Below are 20577 nucleotides of genomic sequence, written 5' to 3'. Positions count from 1 at the left end.
CTGCCTCTGCCTCCCGAGTGCTGGGATTAAAGGTGTGCGCCACCAACGCTTGGCTTTCCTCTAACAACCTTGTCTCCTTTTCCAAGATCCAATCCAGAATCCAATCTTTCATCTGCCACAGTCTCTGGCACCACCTTAGCTTCGCCTCACCTTCCCAGCGGGGTCTCTTCTGAAGGGGACCAGGAAGCCATTTTGTTGGATGCCCTTGATTTTCCTAATGTCTTAGAATTACTTGGGTCACACATTTAACAAGAGCACCACAGAGGTGACGTGTCCCTCAGTGCACACGGTAAAGGACAAACATGGTCATCACTGCTTGTATGCAGCACCTGGGATGTAGCACCTGGAGTTTCTTGTGATTGTTTTTCTGTATGTAAACAGTGTTGTTTTCATTGTTATCTTGTGATTGTTTTTCTGTATGTAAACAGTGTTGTTTTCATTGTTATCATGTGATTGTTTTTCTGTATGTAAACAGTGTTGTTTTCATTGTTATCCAAATTAGTAATCAACAATTTGGAGATTCTTGTTAAAATTAGACAAATACTGTTTTCCCCCAGACTTTTGCCTACTGATTTGACATCCATCTTTACGTGCCAGTCAGAGTCTTGCTCTCCTACAGGAGTGCTGCGTTGATGGGGTGAAGATTTTCTGTTGCATTTTAATTCTTTTCCTTAGTGAAGTATTTGACCAATTTTTTTTTTTCCCTGTGGAATGAGGAACAGAATCTAGAGCCTGGAGTATTGGTAGGCAAGCTCTGTTTCTAGCACTGAGCTACAACGCCTTGATGGGAGATAACTATGGCCAATGACCCTCTGAGACTCCGATACCCCATGCCCATTTGAATACTCCTCTGTGCCAAGCTCCACCCCTAAGACCAATTAGACTTTGTTTTCTGCTTGAGTTCGCACTGGCTTATGTTGTGATGGCTGTGGGATGCATCCAGCAAAGATATCTACAAATACAAATCTCACCCATGTTGTCCTTTCTCTTTTGTGTCTGTGGCTTTCTGTCCCTCTCTGGTGCCTCTGAATAGCTGTTTTGTTATGTCTTATCTATATTTTTGCAGTTATTACATGAAGACCCATTAGTAGGATATGTGCTTCTCATATATATATATATATATATATATATATATATGTCAGGCCTGCCTGATTGGGGTTTTAGCTTAATATTTTTATATGTAAACAACTTAGAATGGTTGATAGTTAACAGCCTTTTAAAGCTCTTTTAAATTTTTATGGAACATGTTTAATCCGATTAATATTATCAATAAAGTCTGACAATAGGTAAAGCACGGTCTTTGTCTTGCATATTTTGCAAAGCACCCGGAGATGTTAAGATGAGTATAGTGTTAGACCCTCAGAAAGCTGAGGCTTTCAGAATCTTAGTCCAGGACGGCGGCCACCCCAAACACAGAATGGAGGCGAAAGCTTGATGCAAACTGCATGAGGCTTTATTGTAGTTTTACGAGCTAACCCCATGTTAGCTCGGGTCTTTCACCCACCCGCCATGGCAGACAGCTAGAAAAAGACGGCTCCTAAGGTCTCCCCAAAGATCTTATAGGGCAGCGTAAGGGGAGTGTCTAGGGGTACGCACAGGCTCAGGATTGGTGTGCTTCCAGGCTTGGAGGGCTTGCCCTGTGTTGATTGGTCAACTGGTTGTTATGGCCCATAGGCCCTCCCAGGGTGGTTGCTATGCTCTCTACGTCATTGCTGTGCGCTTGTCCGTAAAGCACACCCAGGGTCGTAAAGCATAGCGCCACCAGCTAACTTCCGATTGGCTCCTTGTCACGAGACAGGCATCTGACTTTCTAGTGACTAACTTCTGATGGGTTCCTTGTCACGAGACAGGCATCTGACCTCTACGTGACCAAGGTAGGTTTATGGCAAGCACGTGTTCGGCTGTTATGGCTGCCAAAAGGGAAGCCGGTTCCTTCATTCCCCCATTTTCTTTTTTGGAAATTCCAATCATGGAATTGCTGTCTCTCTAGCATCCCCATTAGGGAGTGATAGATATTGGCATCCCCATGTAAGGGAGTTCCCTTTGACTTAGCATTTTAACCCGGGAAAATGGACGGCGAAATTCTTTCCAAACTGCTTCCTGCTGACTTTGGGACGAAGTTAGGGACCCCAGAAGGTTGAAATGCTAGTCAAAAGCAAAAAGGAATTTAGGCAATGGGGAATTTATCAGGGGCTTCTGGTTAGCACACACTGTTGCAGAGACAGGGGGTGTCCACATCAGCTGGACTGGTTCACATCCATAGCAAGTCTAGGGCTCGCAGTCTACTTAGGAACAGCCTGTAGTCAGCAACTGATACTCAGATGTCTGCCAGAAGCAGAAACCTGTTTAAGACATGTTTAAACTAGGAACAGAGGTTAAAACTTATTTACTGAAGCCCACAGTGTAGAAAAAGCAGATATCTGGATATCTGTTTAAACAGCAGGAACATATTTAGCAAAAACTACAGATTTGGGCTATAAGCATGTACATTTTTCTTCTGTCCAGAGAGCCAGGTATGGATTGGACAGAGGTGCCTTTGGCCTGATGAAAAGCCCTTTAAGTTTGTACTTAGATGACAACCAAAATAAACTTAAAAACCTTGAGCTTGTGCCTGAACAGTAGATAGTTACTATTTTATCAGCTAACATACTGACTAGTCTATAGTGGATCTGACTGCCTGATGCTGTCAAGCTGACAACCAGTAATATTTCAGAGATCTGAGAAGGGTATATTTTATCCAAATCTACTAAGAAGTGACAGAAGCCAGTCAGAAGCAAGTCCATACCCAAGTTTCTCCATTACCGCTGGAGGCAGGTGTCTTAAAGACCAGTAATCTTCGCCAGGCCTATACTGTGAGAGTTTTTTTCCTCTCTGTGGAAGAGGGACATGGAAAAGACTGACCTTGTTTTGTCTAGGCAAAGGGGTGCAATCAATTTTCCAGTGTCCAGCAGCTTTGTCCACAGTCTCGGCCAGGTTCTGGCAGGCGGCAGGTATCACATCTGAGCATCTCTCTCACTGGTCCAGGTGCAGGAACTGAGGTGCCTCGTAATCTTCTTTGGAGACTTTGGGTCACTGTCCGGATCTGGCGGTCTGTCTGACATTATAAACTTTAAAGATAACAATTTAAATGCCATATTCTGAAGATCTCTGAAGCATTAGAGGTCTGTTTTAATTACTTGCCTTAAGCATACAAGAAGCACACAGGTGGCTAGGTAAAGTCTTACTTCTGTAATACAGCTGAACTTAAAACTATATAGAGCTATCTTATATTTCTTAAACAGTAGCTTAACTTCTTTCTGAGGCAGGGTTTTTCTGTGACTTTGGAGCCTGTTCTAGAATTCTATCTGCCGGACCAGGCAGGCCTTGAACTCATAAAGATCCATCTGCCTCTTCCTCCCGAATGGTGGGATTAAAGGCGTGTGCCATCTACACCCTGAGCTTAAAGGTGTGTGCTATCAACATCCTAAACTTAACTTCTGAAAACACAAACTGTAACAGATTAGCATCTTTTATAAAACAAGAACTTTACATTGTCAGGCTTTGCTTAGAAATAATTCTAAATTGAAGCTCTTTAAGTACAAACATTAATAAAAACAAACATTTGAAAACTGGTTTTAAAAAGAAATTTAAATTCCCTTAAGGTCTTTCTGTAATATATAGAAGCATTAACATTTTAAATCTTAACTGAAAAACTTGTTTCTAAGATGGTACCTCTAATTTCCATGCGGTCACCTTTAGTCAAGATGGCGGTTTAAGTATTCTTTTTTTAACTTTAGCAAAATGGCGACCAGTCAAGTCATGTGACCAGTTACAAAATGGCCGTAACTTGCTTTGCTTAACATGCTTAAGTTTATACCAGGAAATAGAACATTTTTAAAACAAGTATACATAATTTACTTGAGAAATAAACAGGACTTTTTAAAAACAAAATCAGCTTAATATGGTTAAAATTTTAACTTATATTACCATTTTTAAAATTTATTTGTAGACATGAGAAACCATAGCACAGTTTACATTTTTTTTTAACTTGTAACAACCTTTTCTCTGACCTTCGACAACTTTCCTCTGACCTTTTACAATTTATTTTAACCCTCTATAACTTTCTGTAACAATCTTTTTCTCTGACCTCCAACTTTTCTCTGACCTTTTACAACTTGCTTTAACCCTCTATAATTTTTACCATTTGCTGTAATTCTCTATAACCTTTTAGTTTATTTCTCTGACTTTCTTAGACATTTTTAGACAATTTTCTTTTTTTCTTTCCCTCTTTATTATTTAAGTTTTTTACATTTTTTTCCATTTTTTAGTCAACATAAAAATTTTGTCAAAGTCCCTTTTATAATTTTTAATAACTGTAAGGCCCTTTTTTGTTGTTATTGTTTTTAGAATATCCGGATCAGGACAGATGGTTCATCTGCCTGAGCTAGCTCCATGTGCTCAAGGCAGAGACCTGGGGTGGGGGTGCTGCTGGTAACCCCAGACCCTTGGCCAATCCAGGGGTGGGAAAGACTCCTGCGGCCCCCCCTGCATACCATGTGTGTGGAGCACAGAAAGATGAGTAGCAGATGGTGGCCTTGTAGCCATGTTCCCTCAGAGCAGGGAAACACCCGAGACAGCCGCTGGGGCAGAAACAGCCCTACTGGGCATGCCTCATAGACCCTCAGGTGGGAATAGAAAGGGGGTGTTGTGGTGGATCCTGAATAGACAGGAAAGAATAGACGCCAACCCAATCCGCCCACGCTGCTCATAAGGCAATGGCGCCGGGAAGACGGCGGCAGAACTCGGCGGCTAACTGAGGCGGGTCCAAGTGTCCTTGGCCCGAGTCTGTACCTCCTGGGTCCTGGGTGTCCTCAGAGTGGCAGTCTGTCCTCCGGGTGCATCTGCCGATCATAGTTGAGGTGGCGCCACGTGCTCAGAGAATCAAGAAAAGACCCCTGACCCATGCATGCCATGTGCGTAGGGAGAGCAGGGACAGAAAGAGATGCTTAAGAAACATATAACACAAATGTGAAACATGGACAGACAGTACAGTAACACAGACTAGGGTCCTATTTGGAATTTTAGATGACTTGATTCCAACAAGTACCTCTTTTACAGATTGGGCGACCCGCTTGGATCCCCTTACAGATGGAGCAGGCAATTTGCTCCCACCAAGTCCCTGTCCTTACAGATTGGGCGACCCGCTTGGGTCCCCTTACAGACGGACCAGGCGACTTGCTCCCAGCAAGCCCCTGTCCTACAAATTGGGCGACCCGCTTGGGTCCCCTTACAGACGGACCAGGCGACTTGCTCCCAGCAAGCCCCTGTCCTACAAATTGGGCGACCCGCTTGGGTCCCCTTACAGATGGACCAAGCAACTTGGTCCTACCAAGTCCCGCTCCTACAGACTGCAGAAGCTGTCATCCGAACCTCTGCCCTAAACAATTCTTGTACAGAAACCATACAGAAACAAAGACTGGAAGATAAAGTTACCTAGTGTGGCGCCACATGACTCAACGAAAGAGGGTGCTGTAACTTTAACTGACTAACTATGGTCCTTAACGTCCATCCAATGGTCAAAAGTCAGACTGAGGGGGGTTGGTTACAGTCAGTCCCATCATCAAAGTCACAGATAAGACAAAACAACACCCAAGACACAGACAAAAACTATCAGATGTCTGTCTCCACCTAGACAGACAAAACCATTCCAGAAATACAGACGGCCGGGAGGACGGATAACTTCCCCAATCCAGGAGAACTACCGTACCCTCACCGGCTCCCAGACGGGAATCTCCCAAGCGTCCCTGAGGTTCCCACAGACTTCCTGGAACGTCTTCCAGGGTGGCAGTCGGTGATCTCCCAAGCACGTCTACTGATCACACTCTGTCTCCTCCCGAGACCAGAGCTCTTGTCTCTTCCCGAGACACGAGCGACTGCAAAGCACAGAACCAGATTTCAGCCGGCACAAAAACACAAAGACACAGACAATACAGGGTACCCACTTACCTCCAAGATCGACTCCACTCAGGTGAGGGGTGGTCGCAAATCCAGGACGAGCCCCCAAAATGTTAGACCCTCAGAAAGCTGAGGCTTTCAGAATCTTAGTCCAGGACGGCGGCCACCCCAAACACAGAATGGAGGCGAAAGCTTGATGCAAACTGCATGAGGCTTTATTGTAGTTTTACGAGCTAACCCCATGTTAGCTCGGGTCTTTCACCCACCCGCCATGGCAGACAGCTAGAAAAAGACGGCTCCTAAGGTCTCCCCAAAGATCTTATAGGGCAGCGTAAGGGGAGTGTCTAGGGGTACGCACAGGCTCAGGATTGGTGTGCTTCCAGGCTTGGAGGGCTTGCCCTGTGTTGATTGGTCAACTGGTTGTTATGGCCCATAGGCCCTCCCAGGGTGGTTGCTATGCTCTCTACGTCATTGCTGTGCGCTTGTCCGTAAAGCACACCCAGGGTCGTAAAGCATAGCGCCACCAGCTAACTTCCGATTGGCTCCTTGTCACGAGACAGGCATCTGACTTTCTAGTGACTAACTTCTGATGGGTTCCTTGTCACGAGACAGGCATCTGACCTCTACGTGACCAAGGTAGGTTTATGGCAAGCACGTGTTCGGCTGTTATGGCTGCCAAAAGGGAAGCCGGTTCCTTCAATAGGATCGAATTAAAAATTCAGCAGAAACTTACTAGAGTGGATCAAAATAAAGGAACTGGAACAACTGAGGGTGTAAAGGACCAGGAATACGGGCTTTTCACCAGTTACCTGGCGCTGTGTAAGAAATCAGTGCCACTTGGGCTGTGGAGATGGCCCCAACGGTACATTGCTGCTTGCCTCGCAAACATGAGGACCTTAGTTTGAGTCCCAGAGCCCATGCCAGAAAGTAACCAGATGTGATGGATAGTGCACGCCTGTAATTGCAGCACTGGCGAGGCAGACATAGACACCCTGGGGCTCACTTGACCAGCCAGCCTCGCCTATGGTGAGCTCGGGGCCAGCGGAAAACCAGGGGAATGGCTCTTGAGGAATGATACGTGATTATCTTCTGGCCTACACACACACACACACACACACACACACACACAAACACGGCGGGGGCATTGAGAGGAGAGAGACAAGGACAGAGAAAAACAGAGACAGAGACAGGGGAGACATATTGCCACACACAAAAGAACCACCATTCATGCTGCTGGGTTTGCCTGGCTCCTAACTGAAATTTGTTCCTGGTTCCCCCAGTAGGCCAGCTCCTGCTGCTAGTGCTGCAGAAGAGTGAGTGTGCCAGGCCTCTAAGACAGCAGTTCTCAACCCTCTCAATGCTACAACCCTTTATACAGTTCCTCGTGCTGTGGTGAGCCCCAGCCATAAAATTATTTTGTTGCTACTTCATAACTGTAATTTTGCTAGTTATGAATCATAATGTAAATATCTGATATGCAACCCTCAAGAGGGTCTTGACCCAAAGGTTAATCACTGCTGTGTTAAGACCTTGGCCTGGAATTTGCATGTCTTTGTGTTGTGTTTTGTTTTTTCAGTGCTGGGAATTGAATGAACCCGAAGCCTTGTAGATGCCCTCCCTGCATTGTGCTCTGTCATTGAGTCACATCCCAGGTCAATACAATGTCTTAGTTGCTGTATCAATCACTCAAAGCCAAAAGCAAGTCGCAAGGACAACTCATATCCAAGGGCTCAGCACTGTGGGGAAATGAATTACTGTGTATCTCTGTAATACTCCCTAGGAACAAAGAGGCATGATTGCTTCATGCAACTTGTTGACAAAAGGAGCTAGAGATCACAGGGTTTGTACTGGGCTGCGTTTGGTGACTGATCGTGTATATGTGGGTCTTACTTGGCATGTCTGTGTGTCTGAGTCAGAGGAGTGACCTATACCTGGACTTTCATGCAAGGGTCCAACCACACGTTAACAAGAACTGGAACTCAGCCCACACTTCAACCTCTAGGGAGGGAAGACTACATATCACCGTAGATACTGAGACCAGCCGCCAGAACCTAGTGGTTCAATGCTTCACCTCTGCCCCAGAACCTGAGACCCTATCCAGGAGGTGCAGGAGGTGCTGGGGGTGTGCAGGGAGAAGGCCAGGGAGCTTCCTACCTCTTCCCAAAAGCTCAAAACTGAGGGAAGTGCCAAATAAACTCTGGAGATTCCTTTGCTCTTAGTCACATGCTTTCAGCATCAGCTTTAGCGGGCTGAGCAACCCCCTCCCATGGCTTAGGGAATGCACCTGATGTGTGCTAATGGTTGCATGAGTTGTTTTTCAGGATGTAGAGGCCACCCTGGTGCACTGCCCCCTGACTGTCCCCGCACAGGGGGGAGGCTGGACAACAGACAGTGGGAAAGTCCACAGTTAGAGCTCACTAACGTCACCGTGTGCCCAGCAAGTGGCCTCTCAAGAGCCACAAAACTGGACTCCATATGCACAGGCCACTCGCCACTCCTTCACTCGATCTCCCCATCTCTCCATCTCCCCATCTCCCCATCTCTCCTTCACTCCTGACCTACATCACTCCATCACCTTTCCCCAGTCTCAGACCATCCTGTTTCTTTACATCACAAATGACCCTGTTCCCTACCCTTGGGCTACAGAATTGAGATGGTCTTCTGTGTCCTCGATCTTTGCCTCACAAAATGACTCTCTGCTGTAACACCCGTGTCAGTGATTGTCACACTGTACAAATCAGGCCTGGTTTGGTAGCGACAGCTTCTGTCTGACGAGACCTGAGTTGTATTCTTTCATGGTAAGCTGGAGACCTGGGAACTAGGGTAGGGGCTTGTTAAACCCTCAGTGACCAGCCAGTGAGTGGGTCAGAACTGAGGTGACAACCGGGACTTAGGATGAAAAAGTGGGGAGAGGCAGGTGACTGTGGGACTGGGCCCATGACCTGAGGGGTCTGCCAGCCTCGGGCAGTTACTATGAGAACTGGGCTCGAGTGTAAGACAGTGTCTGCAGACAGCAGGGACCTGCTTGGCATGAAAATCCTACATTTCTGCTTCATCATTTCGCACCCACTCTGGTCCCTCCACAGAGAGGCAAGCTAGAGCTGAAAGCAGGAGAGGAATTACGAGTCACCCTTGTTTTTCCAGGGAACGATTGTGTCTTTGCTTTGGAAATCCAAGCACAACCTCCTCTCCTTCTAGTCCAAGAGCTGCCAGCAGAATGCCTGCCTTGGCATAGCAGGATCAGAACTGGTGGGTGGGAGGGGGGCGGAGGCTCAAGTTGTCTGGGGTGTTTCTGTTGACAGCCAGCAATGGAGACACGAATGGACACTTAGAAAACAAGTAGGGCAGACGGAAAGTCCCAGGATCACTGCATAACTCCCAAAGGCAAAAAATCCCAAGGTGCCTCATGCATTAGCTGCTCATTCCAGTATTCCTCGTATGCTTTCAGGGTGGTGTCTAGAGATCATGTGAACCAGTGAGCACTTAACTTAGGGGCAGACCCCACAGAAGCCTGGATTCCTCCTTACACTTGGTGTCCGCTAAGAGCTATGGAGACCCTGTGCCTTATTTCCCAAGAGCTCCGTCCTGTGGGACACTGACCCAGATACACCGCCTCTTCAGTCTGAACAAAGGCAGCTGCCCCCCACCCAGCTGGCTCCTGTAAAAGCCAGGGTGCCCATTCAGCCAAGTAGTGGGATTTTCTGTTTTTGTCAACTGGCTGTGCACATGACAGAGGTTGCAAGTACAGGGTCTGCCTTCAGAATCCAAGCCAGAGGTCTACTGGTTGCTTAATAATACCGAGAACTGCCTTGATGTAAGTCAAGGGCCCTGGCAGGCTTTCCTGTAGTTTTATTAATTTTTCATGTATCAGAGACAGAAATGATGCCTCTGTCTAGCTGCACTAGTCATTTTCTGCTTCTGTTATCTGATTTCGTGCCCACTTCCCGGTCCCTCCACGGAGAGGCAAGCTAGAGCTGAGTGGGAAGCCGTGTCGCTAGCTGTCAGCTTTTCTTGCTTTGGAGTCTTTTCCAGGAGAGGCAGGATCCAGAGGCCATTCATGGGAACAGCCCCCTGACCTTCCAGCAAAGCTATGATAAGCAGGCCCCGTGTCTGGAAACTCACAGACGAGCCTGGGTGATTCTGACAGACATGAGTTAAGCAATGTGGTCCCTGGGGCCCACAGCCCAGCTCTGGATGTGAGCAGACACTGGCCTCCACAGCCACAGTCATGGCCAACAGGACCAACACCTCTGTCCCATACACCAGCTATGAATATTACCTGGATTACTTAGACCTCATTCCTGTGGACGAGAAGAAGCTGAAAGCCCACAAGCGTAAGTCAGAACCTGGGAGGGCAGCCAGGCAGAGGCTGGGCCCTAGATGAAGCGCTCGCTCTTGGCTTTGTCTTCACTTACTAATCCAGGAGACTCACCCGGCAGCAGCAATACTGCACACATAGAAATCAGTAAGGCACGGGACTCAAATTGTACCTTTAACTGACTCTAAACTAAGCAGAATGTTCCTTTTAAAGACACACGTGTGTTTATTTAGGGGTGGGGGTTCCACAGTACATCTGTGAAGGTCAGAGGACAGCTTGGGGAAGTTGTTCTCTTTCTCCACCATATGGGTCCCTAGAATGGAAATCCAGCTGTCAGGCTTGGGAGCAAGCAGTGTTAGCTCTCTGAGTTTTCTTGCTAACCCAGCATACAAATGCACATGCACACATTTATGCTTTATTTTTCCATTCATGTTACTAGTGTACATTAATTGTACAAGATAAGGGGCTTTGTTGTAACAGTTTCATACATGTAGACAGTGTAAATGTTTGGTGATGTTTCTTTGAGATGGTGTCTTATTAGACAGCTTTGGCTTGGTGGGTACTCATGATATAGCACAGGCTTTGCTCAAACTCACAGAAATCCTCCTGCCTTGGTTACTCAAGTGATGGAGCTACAGGTGTGCATTACCATGGCTGGCTGTGGACTTTGATCATAGTCACCCCTAACACCCTCCTGTCATCCCCGATCCCCTTCCTCCGGAACCCCGTTTCCCCAGCTAGTTGCCCCTCCCACTTCCATGCCCTTTTGTCTCCCCCTGCGGTGCTGGGACTGAACCAAGAGCCTCCACCGCTTTGCTACACCCCACCCTCTCTTTTGAAAGTGTATTTCCCGATGAAGTTGCATTTGCTGGGGCTCCAGTGAGCTGGGTGAGTTTCTTCAAATGGCAGAGTTCACTTTTCCTCACTGTCCATATTTAGATCTGGGGGATGTATTCCCGACACCTCTAAGATGTTTATCGTAATCTCTGCTAAATTGCCAACAGCTGGTCGGCGCAGTCTCAGAGGACAAGCGTGAGTTAACATCCGTTTCTCATCTGCCTTCACTCACCCCTTGAGCAACTTGGCAGTTTGTGGATGTTCTTCCCTGACCAGTCCAGCTGTTCCGTCAAGGTCAAAAGTCAGCCGAGGCGATGAGCATAAAGGCACAGTCCTGGCTCATGGTAGGGGACCTGCCCCTGTCTACGCCACTCGAAGTCTCAGGCCCTGTAGATACTCCCCACACTATGAATGGACCTTCTCAAAGGGATGGAATGATTTCCACAGGGAAGGGAGATTGCTGGTTACATATCAGCTCAAAACAAAACAAGACAGTAAGCACACAATTAAACCCTGGTACTGAGGACAGTAAGCACAGGCCGGGCAGAGCTCCCAAGGACTGTCTTCTAGAATATCCTGTCAGGTGGACGTGCTGTTTCATTTCCAACTTGTAATATCAAATGCAGGTGCCCATCCATGTTTCCAGAGGGCTTCCACGATTCCCAACTCCACTATGGGAAGCCCTCTGATGGGACAGGTTTGCTGTGTGTTATCTGACGCAAGGGAGAGAATCATGATGTTCAGGGCCGGTTTTTGCACATGGGACTCAAAATGAGGAAGACATGTAATCAGAGGGAGAGAGAGGGTGGTGGGGTCTGAAAAACACACCTACTTGTAAACACTGTCATAAGTTCACAACCTGAGGACAAAAAGGTCTGTCTTCAGATGGCTTTGTAAACTACAACACCATTCCGAGGCAAAGCTGAGCGACCTTCAGATACTGTAACTTTCTGAAGGAGGAAGATGTCCCACACAGTCACCACCTGCTCTGTAAACTGTTCCACTGTTTTGGGTGAGAGGATTCTTGGCCATCTTAAGAGTCTGCGAGCTCAGCCTTGCCCGATGGGACCCATGTAGTAGGAGGAGAGAACTGACTCTACGGGCTGTCCTCTGACGCTGTGCACACACAGTACACAAATGTGGATAAGAATATATTAATTTGCAAGCTGCAGAGGTGGCTCAGCGCTTAAAGTGAAAGCTTGAGGACCAAAGGTTGGATTTCCAAACCCCACATACACACCAGGTATGGGAGCCCAGATTGTAATCCCAGAAGTCAAAGGGCAGGATGGGGGCGGGCAGAGAAGAGAACAGTCCATGGACACTCATGGGCTAGCTAGCCTGGGTTACACAGGGGCAATGAGACCTTGTATCAAATAAGGTAGAAGGCAAGGACCAACAGCCATCTGACCTCCACATGTGTGTCATGGCACGCACATGCCTTCACACATATACACACACCACACATATGCACAACGTTAATTTGTGTTTCAAGTGCCTTAGTTTCTCAGGTCAGTTCTAACTACATTACAAAGGATAACAGATAACAGTTTTACCCCCCAAGTCATCTCTGGTGCCTCAGAAGAAAGGAAATCGGTACTGAGATGAAGGCTGTGGGCTGCCATATACCAGCGGCAGGTCAAAATCTGGTGTGATCCTGTCACAGGCACCTGACAAGGACACCAGCCTTGTAGTTTTCAATGCAGCTCATGACTGTTTCATGGAGATGTGTCCACACAGTAGATCTTCAGATAGGCTTCTGAAGACCCTGCTGGAGTGTGGGGGGGAGGGGGGATGGATGTTGGTTTTGCATCTGTCCCCCTCTTGGATGCCAAGCTAAGGAGAAAAGCAGCCCTATATTCTAATCTTACAGAGACAAATGAATTATTCTGACGAGATGGGTGGCCCTCCCTTGAGTACAAGTGGTGCTCTGTTACCTACCTCTATGGTCCACATGTCTCCTTCCCTTCAATTATGGTTAGGAAGAATTCGTCATGGTACAATCAACTTCTGCTGATGCCCTGCCTCTGGCTTCAGCAATGCTGTGTCTTCACCCGCTGCTCCAAGAGCTCAGGGAAGGAGAGCAAAGACAACATTAATCAGTCTCTGAAAACAGAAGGGGCTCAGTGAACACACAAAACAGAGGCTGCACATAACTCTTACACAGGAGCACTTTACCTGGGACTTCAGTGTCTTCAGCAAAATGTCCACCCCAAGCACATGGCATAAATCCTGGAAGTGACATTCAAAGAAAGACGTCACAATGTTTGCTTTGGAATAAAGTTCCATCAGATGTCTTTGTGGGGCACTACACATGGATGATTCTGTTCCTGGACCCTTTGATTTGGAACTGACTTTAGACAACCACAGCGGGTTCTCTGAAACATTTTTGGAGAGAAATGACATGTAAGTTTTCAGGGTGATGTTTCTGGAGTGAGAGGAGGGCTGTGCATATTTGATGAATACATACTCTTTGGGAAAATCTCTCTCCCAGGTAGAACGAGAACTTTCACTTGGGTTTGTCCTTGTTGTCCTGGTGTGTTCCATGAAGAAGCCATGGTGAGGACCATTGATGACAACTCACAGAGAGCAGATGTAACCCATGTTGATGGCTCTTACACACGAGCCTGCCAGAGTGGGGTGGTGAGGTGGCCCACGAAATCCTCAGGACTAGACAACTGGGGCTTACCACTCCTCTGTCTTTCCTGATCCTCAGGGACTAAACGATTGGGGCTTACCACTCCTCTGTCTTTCCTGAGACATGTCGCTCAACTCCACACTCCAGGCTTCACTCATCACTTCCCAATCCACAGAAAAATGGAGTAAGGGAATAAGGAAGGATGCAAGATGCAGGAAGTCTAGCCATGGCTGGAGGAAGACCGCAGGACCAGTTCTTCTCATACCCCACTAGACAGAGCTTAGCTGAAAAGGAGGCTGGGAAATGTAGTTTTTATCCCGGATAGCCAGGCGCTCAGACGAAATGGGTAGAGAACAGACCCTAGGACTGATAACTAGTGCTCCCTTCCAGTTACCTTTATTCAGACCCCACATTTTCATGAGATCGGAGGACACTGCATCAACCTCAGCAAAAACAAGGATCTTAGTTTTCCTTTGAAATTGTAAGCACTGAAGAAGAAACCATGCCAGGGAATTATCCTACATCTATTGAATCACCTGACTCAACAGGCCCCATTGCAGACAAACAAATACAGATGTAAGAAAATAAGATTCAGAGATGTAAGAAAATGTCAGGTCGAAGGGGTCAAAATGTGAAATTAAAACCAATCTGCCCGGACTCTTACCACTTTGTTATTCCCCAAGCAAGAAAAACAAATAAGCAACGACAGCAACAAAAACTGAGGCCGATTTCCTAGGAGGACCCTGGAACGTTGGTGATGCCAGACAGAAACTAGAGTTTACTCACTCTTGCTCTGCTCTGGGGCACCTGCTCTGAGGTGGTTTAATTAACTCCTAAAAGCAGGAGAGGAGCAGAGGAGGGGTAGGAAGGGTGGGTGAGGCAGAGAGAGGAAAGGGAACGAGGGATGGAAGAGAAAAGAGTGGGCAGGAAGGCAGGAGGAGGAAGTTGGGGGTTCTCCATGAATGAACTGGTTTCCTTCTCGGCCAGGCCAGGGTTCTTTGTGAAAACAGGCCTGTGGGCGTGGGTCTGTCAGTGCTGGGGGAAGGATGGCTCTTGCCTCTAGAACACAATGTTCCCTGTGAACGAATACTCAAGATGAACTTTCAACACAAGAGGAAGAGACTATTATTCTTGGCTTTCCTTTTCAGAGGATCACAGGAGTGAAACTGACTAGCGACCACTCATCATTTTCGGCTGACAAAACTTAAATTTCACCTGTCTGTAGGCAATGAGTTCCAGGCAAGGGGCTCTCTCATTTCCTGCTCAGTGTCAAGGATGACAGCCAGGGCTGTGGCAGACCTCAGATTTTTCATTTTTATGAACAGGAAAAGAGAGCATTAATGTCCACAGAAATCAAAACTACCCAACCAGAAGCAAATCCCAAACTAAAGTTTCAGAGGACATATGCTCATACCTGGGAGATTATGAAATAAACGGCAACTCTCTGGGAGTATGGGGGTGTAAGGAAGCATGTTGGAAAGCCAGGGGATCTTTTGAAAAGATTTTTGTTTACAAAGGCATCTGGGAGAATCCAGAGCAGGGAGGGAAAGCAGACTGAACATGGCCAGCAGACAGGATGTCACCAGGGCTATCTTCAAGAGGGAAGACCAGCAGGGGACAGAGAATTGAGAGAACACGGGAGAATCAGGAGCAGAACACAAAGAACACAGTGAGAAGAGCGGGGACTATTGAGTAGCTGGAGGACTTTAGGGGAGGGGAGGAAGTGAGAAGGACTTTGAAATGTGTGACCGGTACCTGTGATGCTGAGGAAGATTGGAGGCCAGCATGAACTCTGAGATGCTGACAGGCAACATAGACAGCCAGAGGTCCCTTCTGCCAGAGGTAAGGCAAGCGACTCCTTTTGGTAGAGGGGAACCAGTTTCGCAAGTTCCCGAGGAATGCTGGCTTTTATCTAACTGCCAGAAATCCTCCCTTAGTTTGGGTTGAGCCCATTTCTGGATACTTGGACTGACTTTTGGGGTTTGGGGAACTGAATTTTCCTTTGGACTTGACATGTTTCAGCTTAGGACATCCATTATGACCTCATTTCCCACTTCCCAGGAGCCCAGAGGTCCCCTTAAAGTGCTTAATGTGTCTTAGCTTCGGGGCAGAAAGGGGGAAGATGCAAGAGCTGGTTTGTGTCTTTGTTGCCCTTGCCTCCTGGAGTGTAAATGCTGAAAAGGACTGACAAGTTACAAGACAGGGGCTTGTGTTCCTTTTACAAGCATGCCCCCCCCTCTCGTGTGCAAATGTGCATATGCCTGTGTAACCAAAATTCAATGCTGGGTGTCTTTCTTCAATTACTCACCACCTTATTTATTGAGATAGGGTCACTCACTGACTGGCCCTGAAGCTCAGCAGCTCATCAATTGGCCTGGCTGGCCAGCCAGTAATCTCTGGGGATACACGTCTCCACCCCCGAGTCCCCAGCAACAAGGTTACAGATGAGCACCTGAGATCTGCTGACCTGGGGTCATCATGCTTGTGCAGTAGCCTCTTTACCAGCTGAGTCACCGCCACTGTCCTAAGCCTCATTTTTGACATTAACTGTTAGGGTCCGAGGTCCACTTTTGTAAATTCTGTCTGGGTCAAAGGAGGAAGAGATGACACTTTTCAAATGTATCCACAGACTGAAATTATTTGAGAAAAAAATTGGGTATGTACTAGAAGTAAACATACCTTTCTCTTGTCGTATTCCCTCAAAACACAGCGGCTGTTTGTCTGTATGCAGCCCTGTTGAACTGGCTCTCCAGAGTCATCTGGAGATGATTTAAAGTTGTGGCGGTCGTGCACACACACACACTGTGGGCTTCCATAATGGACATCTGAGTATGTTGGTACCCTGGGGCGGTGGGGCTTGGAATGGCCATAGAGCCTGAAAAGCAGGGATGAAATACACAGCCAGCTCCATTCAGATGACATACGCATCCCTCACACTACAATCATGTCTTTGGATGCTTGCTCATTTTTCTGTATGACATTCACACATCTCTATTGTTTTGATAGGACACACGGACCGTTTCCTTTGTGCTAGCTCTCACAGCTGTGTAGCATTACAATTCAAACTAACAGAAGGTTGCAATGCAGGGCTCAGTGTGCTTAGTTAAGTACTTGTTGGGTTACAGACTGTCTTAGGGTTTCTATTGTTGTGAAGAGACATCATGATCACAGCAACTCTTATAAAAACATTTAACTGGGGCTGGCTTACAGGTTCAGAGGCTCATTCTATTGTCATCATGACAGGAAGTGGAGGCCTGTACACAGACATGATGGTGGAGAAGGAACCCAAGAGTTCTACTCCTGGATCTGCAGGCAGCAGGGAGAGAGTGACACTGGGCCTGGCTTGAGCATTTGAAACCTCAAAGCCCACCCTCAGTGACACACTTCCTCCAACAAGGCCACACCTCCTAATAGTGCTACTCCCTATGAGCCTATGGGGGCCATTTTCTTTCAAACTACCATGCTACCTTTCAATAGTCTCTCTGTCACACACTGAGGGGTGTACACGCTCCCAACTTGGACATCTTGTCCTGAGGCTACCCTGCTGTTCTCATAGTCATAGGTAATCACCCAAAAACCTTCATAGTGATGGCTACAACAGTGCCTTCGAGGGGGTCACTAGCCAGTTCCACCCCCTGGTCCCAGGCCTCAGCCCACTTCCCCACAGGGTAACAGCCTTGACCCCCAACAGGGCCCAATGGTCCTATGCAGTTCTCCTGGGTTTCTGAGAATGCCCCCCACTCCGGAAGCTGATCCTACTGGGGCCTGTCACACAGAGCTGCACACAATGAGAAAACAAAATAACTACTCAGGATTCATCCTCCAAGCAACAAGATAGCTGAAGAAAGTGGGGACCCCAGGATTCACTCACGCACTTCCTTCCCAGTCACAGCTGGAAGAGACTCTGCCTCTGAGGCCTTGGCTGCATAATGCCTGGTCTCCTGACTTCTTGTTGAGGACATTCCACTGTCAGGCTGACACGGCTGATTCTGTTCCTTCCTGCAGATTCCATCCTCATTGCCTTTTGGGTGAGCCTGGTGACTTTCGTGGTGCTCCTCTTCCTCATCCTGCTCTACATGTCCTGGTCAGGCTCCCCGCAGATGAGGTAAGCATTGGGTAGGTGTAGGGCATCTGCACGGTGGGATAGCACCCATTCATGCTAAGCGTGGCCTCACAATGACAATCTGTACGTGCAGTTATGGTTCCAGTTTGTGAATACAGCCTGTGATGTTCACAGTGAGACACCTAGTGATCCTCTTCCTGGCAGTTAATAGCACCTGCTGTCCTTCCGGGGGACCAAGTTGGGTTCCCAGCACTCACAATGGGCAGTTTTACTGTGGCGTGGTATCAACTCCAGGGGGCTGCACATTCTCTTCTCGTTTGTGTGGCATACACTTACTTTGACACACACGTGTGCACACACGCATACACACACACACACAATTTTTTTTAGAAATTTAAAAGACCCCCAAGGCATTGTGTGTGGACCCTCCCCACTCTCGCAGAGAGAAGGGGGGGTGGACAGGAAACAAAACTGTTGCTGCTCCTGAGGCATCTGAAGAGACCCCTTCGGGCCTCCCCCCTCCCCCCACCCCCCCACGGCTCCTGTGTTTTTAGCACTGTAGCCACATGAAGAATGATTCTCCAGCTTAGCTAGTCTCTGGCCCCTGCTCACCCTGATGCCTCTTATGAGATAGTGTCATCCAGTTTTGTGAATAAAAGCCAATGCAGGTGGGAAGCAGCGGCCAAGGCCTATGCCAGGCAGCCATGTTCACTGCGCTCAGCACCCCTAGGGCCTGGAAATCCAGAAGACAGGTTTCTTAGCTAAAGACACAGCGTGGTCACAAAATGAGCTGACTGGGCTCTCTGTCTGGATTAAAGGCCAGTAGGCCCCTGTGTGAGAGGAGGTGAATACAGAAGCAAGGATACGCACTGAAGGAGGACTCAAGACCTGGTTCCCAACAAAGCTGTCTTCCCCACAGGCACAGGACAAGCATGGAGTGCCAGGCGAGCCCTCCAGCTCAGAACTATTCTCTAGCCAGTCCCTTTGATCTTTGTCTCTTGTTTGTTCTGTCCACAGACACAGTCCCCAGCCCCACCAAATATGCCCATGGAGTCACAGCCTCCACCTCCCCTTCTGCCTCCAGAGGGCCTCCAGGCAGGCAACAGAGGAACCAGGAAGGAGAACCAGCTCTGACCAATGTTTACAGCAGGAGAGTCCCTCTGCCTCACCCCCTGCACCTCTGGCTCTCCCCTGGGACCAGGCTTGGGTCGGAGGTTCCCAGGGCATCAGCTGACCTCAGGAACCAGCAGTGGTGAGCCTGGAGACAGAACTTCTCAACTGTAGAACAGATGCCAGTGAGCCAGTCAAAGCGAACTGATAAACTCAAACCAACATGGACAGATCTGTCTTTTTAAGGCCATTTACAATGCAGCAAGAAACTGAGCAGGTGAAAACCAAGTCTACAAGGAGGGCCTTCACACACGTTAATAGTCTGGCTGGGATGGAGAAGCTGCCCCAGACACAGCTGATTCTGTTGAACATGTTTAAAGTGCTTACTTTGCTTTGGGAGTCATGGGGAAATAAAACATGCATGCCGCTGTCGCTTCTTCTGCCTGAGCATGCTCTTGTGAGGATGCTGGGGAAGCCCATCCACAGACCTCCCATGTGCCTTCCCAAGCCAGCTCAGCTGGGTCACACTGCCCCTTCTCCACAGCCTTTCAAGACAGAGCCCAAGGAGCTTGTCAGAAGCAGGACCTGAATCTAGGGGAGCCAGCCAGCCTCCAGCACTGTCCCAGAATGTCAAGTTCTCCAGACTAGCAAGTAGCTTCCCATTTTAGATGCTGCTTTATGGGACCGTGGCTCTCAGAGCCCGAAACAACTACGTGTCTAGTACCGACGGCCGTGGTTGAAGAGAGATAGCACAAGGCCCAGAAAACAGGCAGTGCACCCATTAGTGTAGTCAGGAGTTGGTAGGCTTTATAATCTTAAATGATGGCTTTCCTGTTCCACCACAGAGTTCTCGCCAAGGCAGCCTCCTGGTTCTGACTGGAGTGGGGTGATGCCAAAAGCACAATGAGCAAACCCCTTCTGTAAAATGGTGCTGTATGTGTACATGGCCTACCTCTAAGCCTCACTTCTGGAACAATTTAACCATCTCTAGACTCTCTCCATCTGGTGCAATGGGAAGGTGAGGTATGCGGTTTCCTTTGGAACAAGGAAAGCCTGCACACATCAGCACAGAGGCAATCCGTTCAGTATCACACATGTGGACTGGGGGTCTAGAAGGCCGGGTATATAACTCCAAGTCAGGTGCAGAAGACCTCAAAGGATCCGCTCTCCACAGGAGAGGGCCAGGCATGGTCTCACCAGACTTGGTCAATATAAACAGAAGACGGAGAGGAGAGAAGGTGAGCTCCTGAGCTCAGACGAGGCTCTGCAGTCACTGTCACCACCTAAGGCAGCACCCATCTCCCTTGTCTCTACTATGACCTCTCACCAAATCCTACCCAGGGCCAAGACAGAGACGGCTGGCACTGTCAGACTGCATGTGAGCTCGAGCTCACTCCACAGGAACACTCAAGCCCCACCAAGTCACCGGGACCCACGAACCCAGTGGACAGTTGAGGACTGGGGCTTGTGACAGGCTGTGGAAACTTGGGGTCTAGTGCCCACTCCTTTGCTTTCAGAGGGACATACTCCAGATCCTGTCTTTCCAGTCACTGTCCCACTGTGTAACGGTCAGAGGTACCCACAAGTAGGACAGTGTTGATAAACCACAATCTGAAGGCACCTTCCCACCTCAGTGTCCCGGGCTTCTTGTCTGTTCCCTGCAATTAAAGGTTAATGTTC

General features: G+C 48.1%; 1 protein-coding gene and 1 long non-coding RNA gene across 2 annotated transcripts; one reads left to right on the top strand and one right to left on the bottom strand.

Annotated features, from left to right (window-relative positions):
* The first annotated feature begins 10162 nt into the window (after positions 1–10162).
* On the top strand, positions 10163–19021 carry Mrap (melanocortin 2 receptor accessory protein). Its single transcript, XM_027415572.2, has 3 exons — positions 10163–10268; positions 17730–17829; positions 18805–19021. Exons 1-3 carry the CDS (start codon positions 10163–10165, stop codon positions 19019–19021), a joined length of 423 nt encoding a protein of 140 aa, XP_027271373.1.
* On the bottom strand, positions 12564–14686 carry LOC113835635. Its single transcript, XR_004769874.1, has 2 exons — positions 13028–14686; positions 12564–12857 (listed from the first exon to the last, which is right to left on the bottom strand). It is a non-coding gene; the product is annotated as an uncharacterized LOC113835635 (long non-coding RNA).
* Positions 19022–20577: the final 1556 nt, after the last annotated feature.

The sequence above is a fragment of the Cricetulus griseus genome, chromosome 4, assembly GCF_003668045.3.
Source record: "Cricetulus griseus strain 17A/GY chromosome 4, alternate assembly CriGri-PICRH-1.0, whole genome shotgun sequence".
Taxonomy (NCBI): Eukaryota; Metazoa; Chordata; class Mammalia; order Rodentia; family Cricetidae; genus Cricetulus; species Cricetulus griseus.
Note: the sequence above shows the minus strand (reverse complement) of the source record. Positions and strands in the feature narration are given on the sequence as shown.

Coding starts and splice junctions, on each gene's coding strand:
- Mrap (XM_027415572.2), top strand. CDS start 10,163: ATGGCCAACAGGACCAACACCTCTGTCCCATACACCAGCTATGAATAT. Junction 10,269..17,729: donor GAAGCTGAAAGCCCACAAGC/GTAAGTCAGAAC, acceptor TCCTTCCTGCAG/ATTCCATCCTCATTGCCTTT. Junction 17,830..18,804: donor TCAGGCTCCCCGCAGATGAG/GTAAGCATTGGG, acceptor TTCTGTCCACAG/ACACAGTCCCCAGCCCCACC.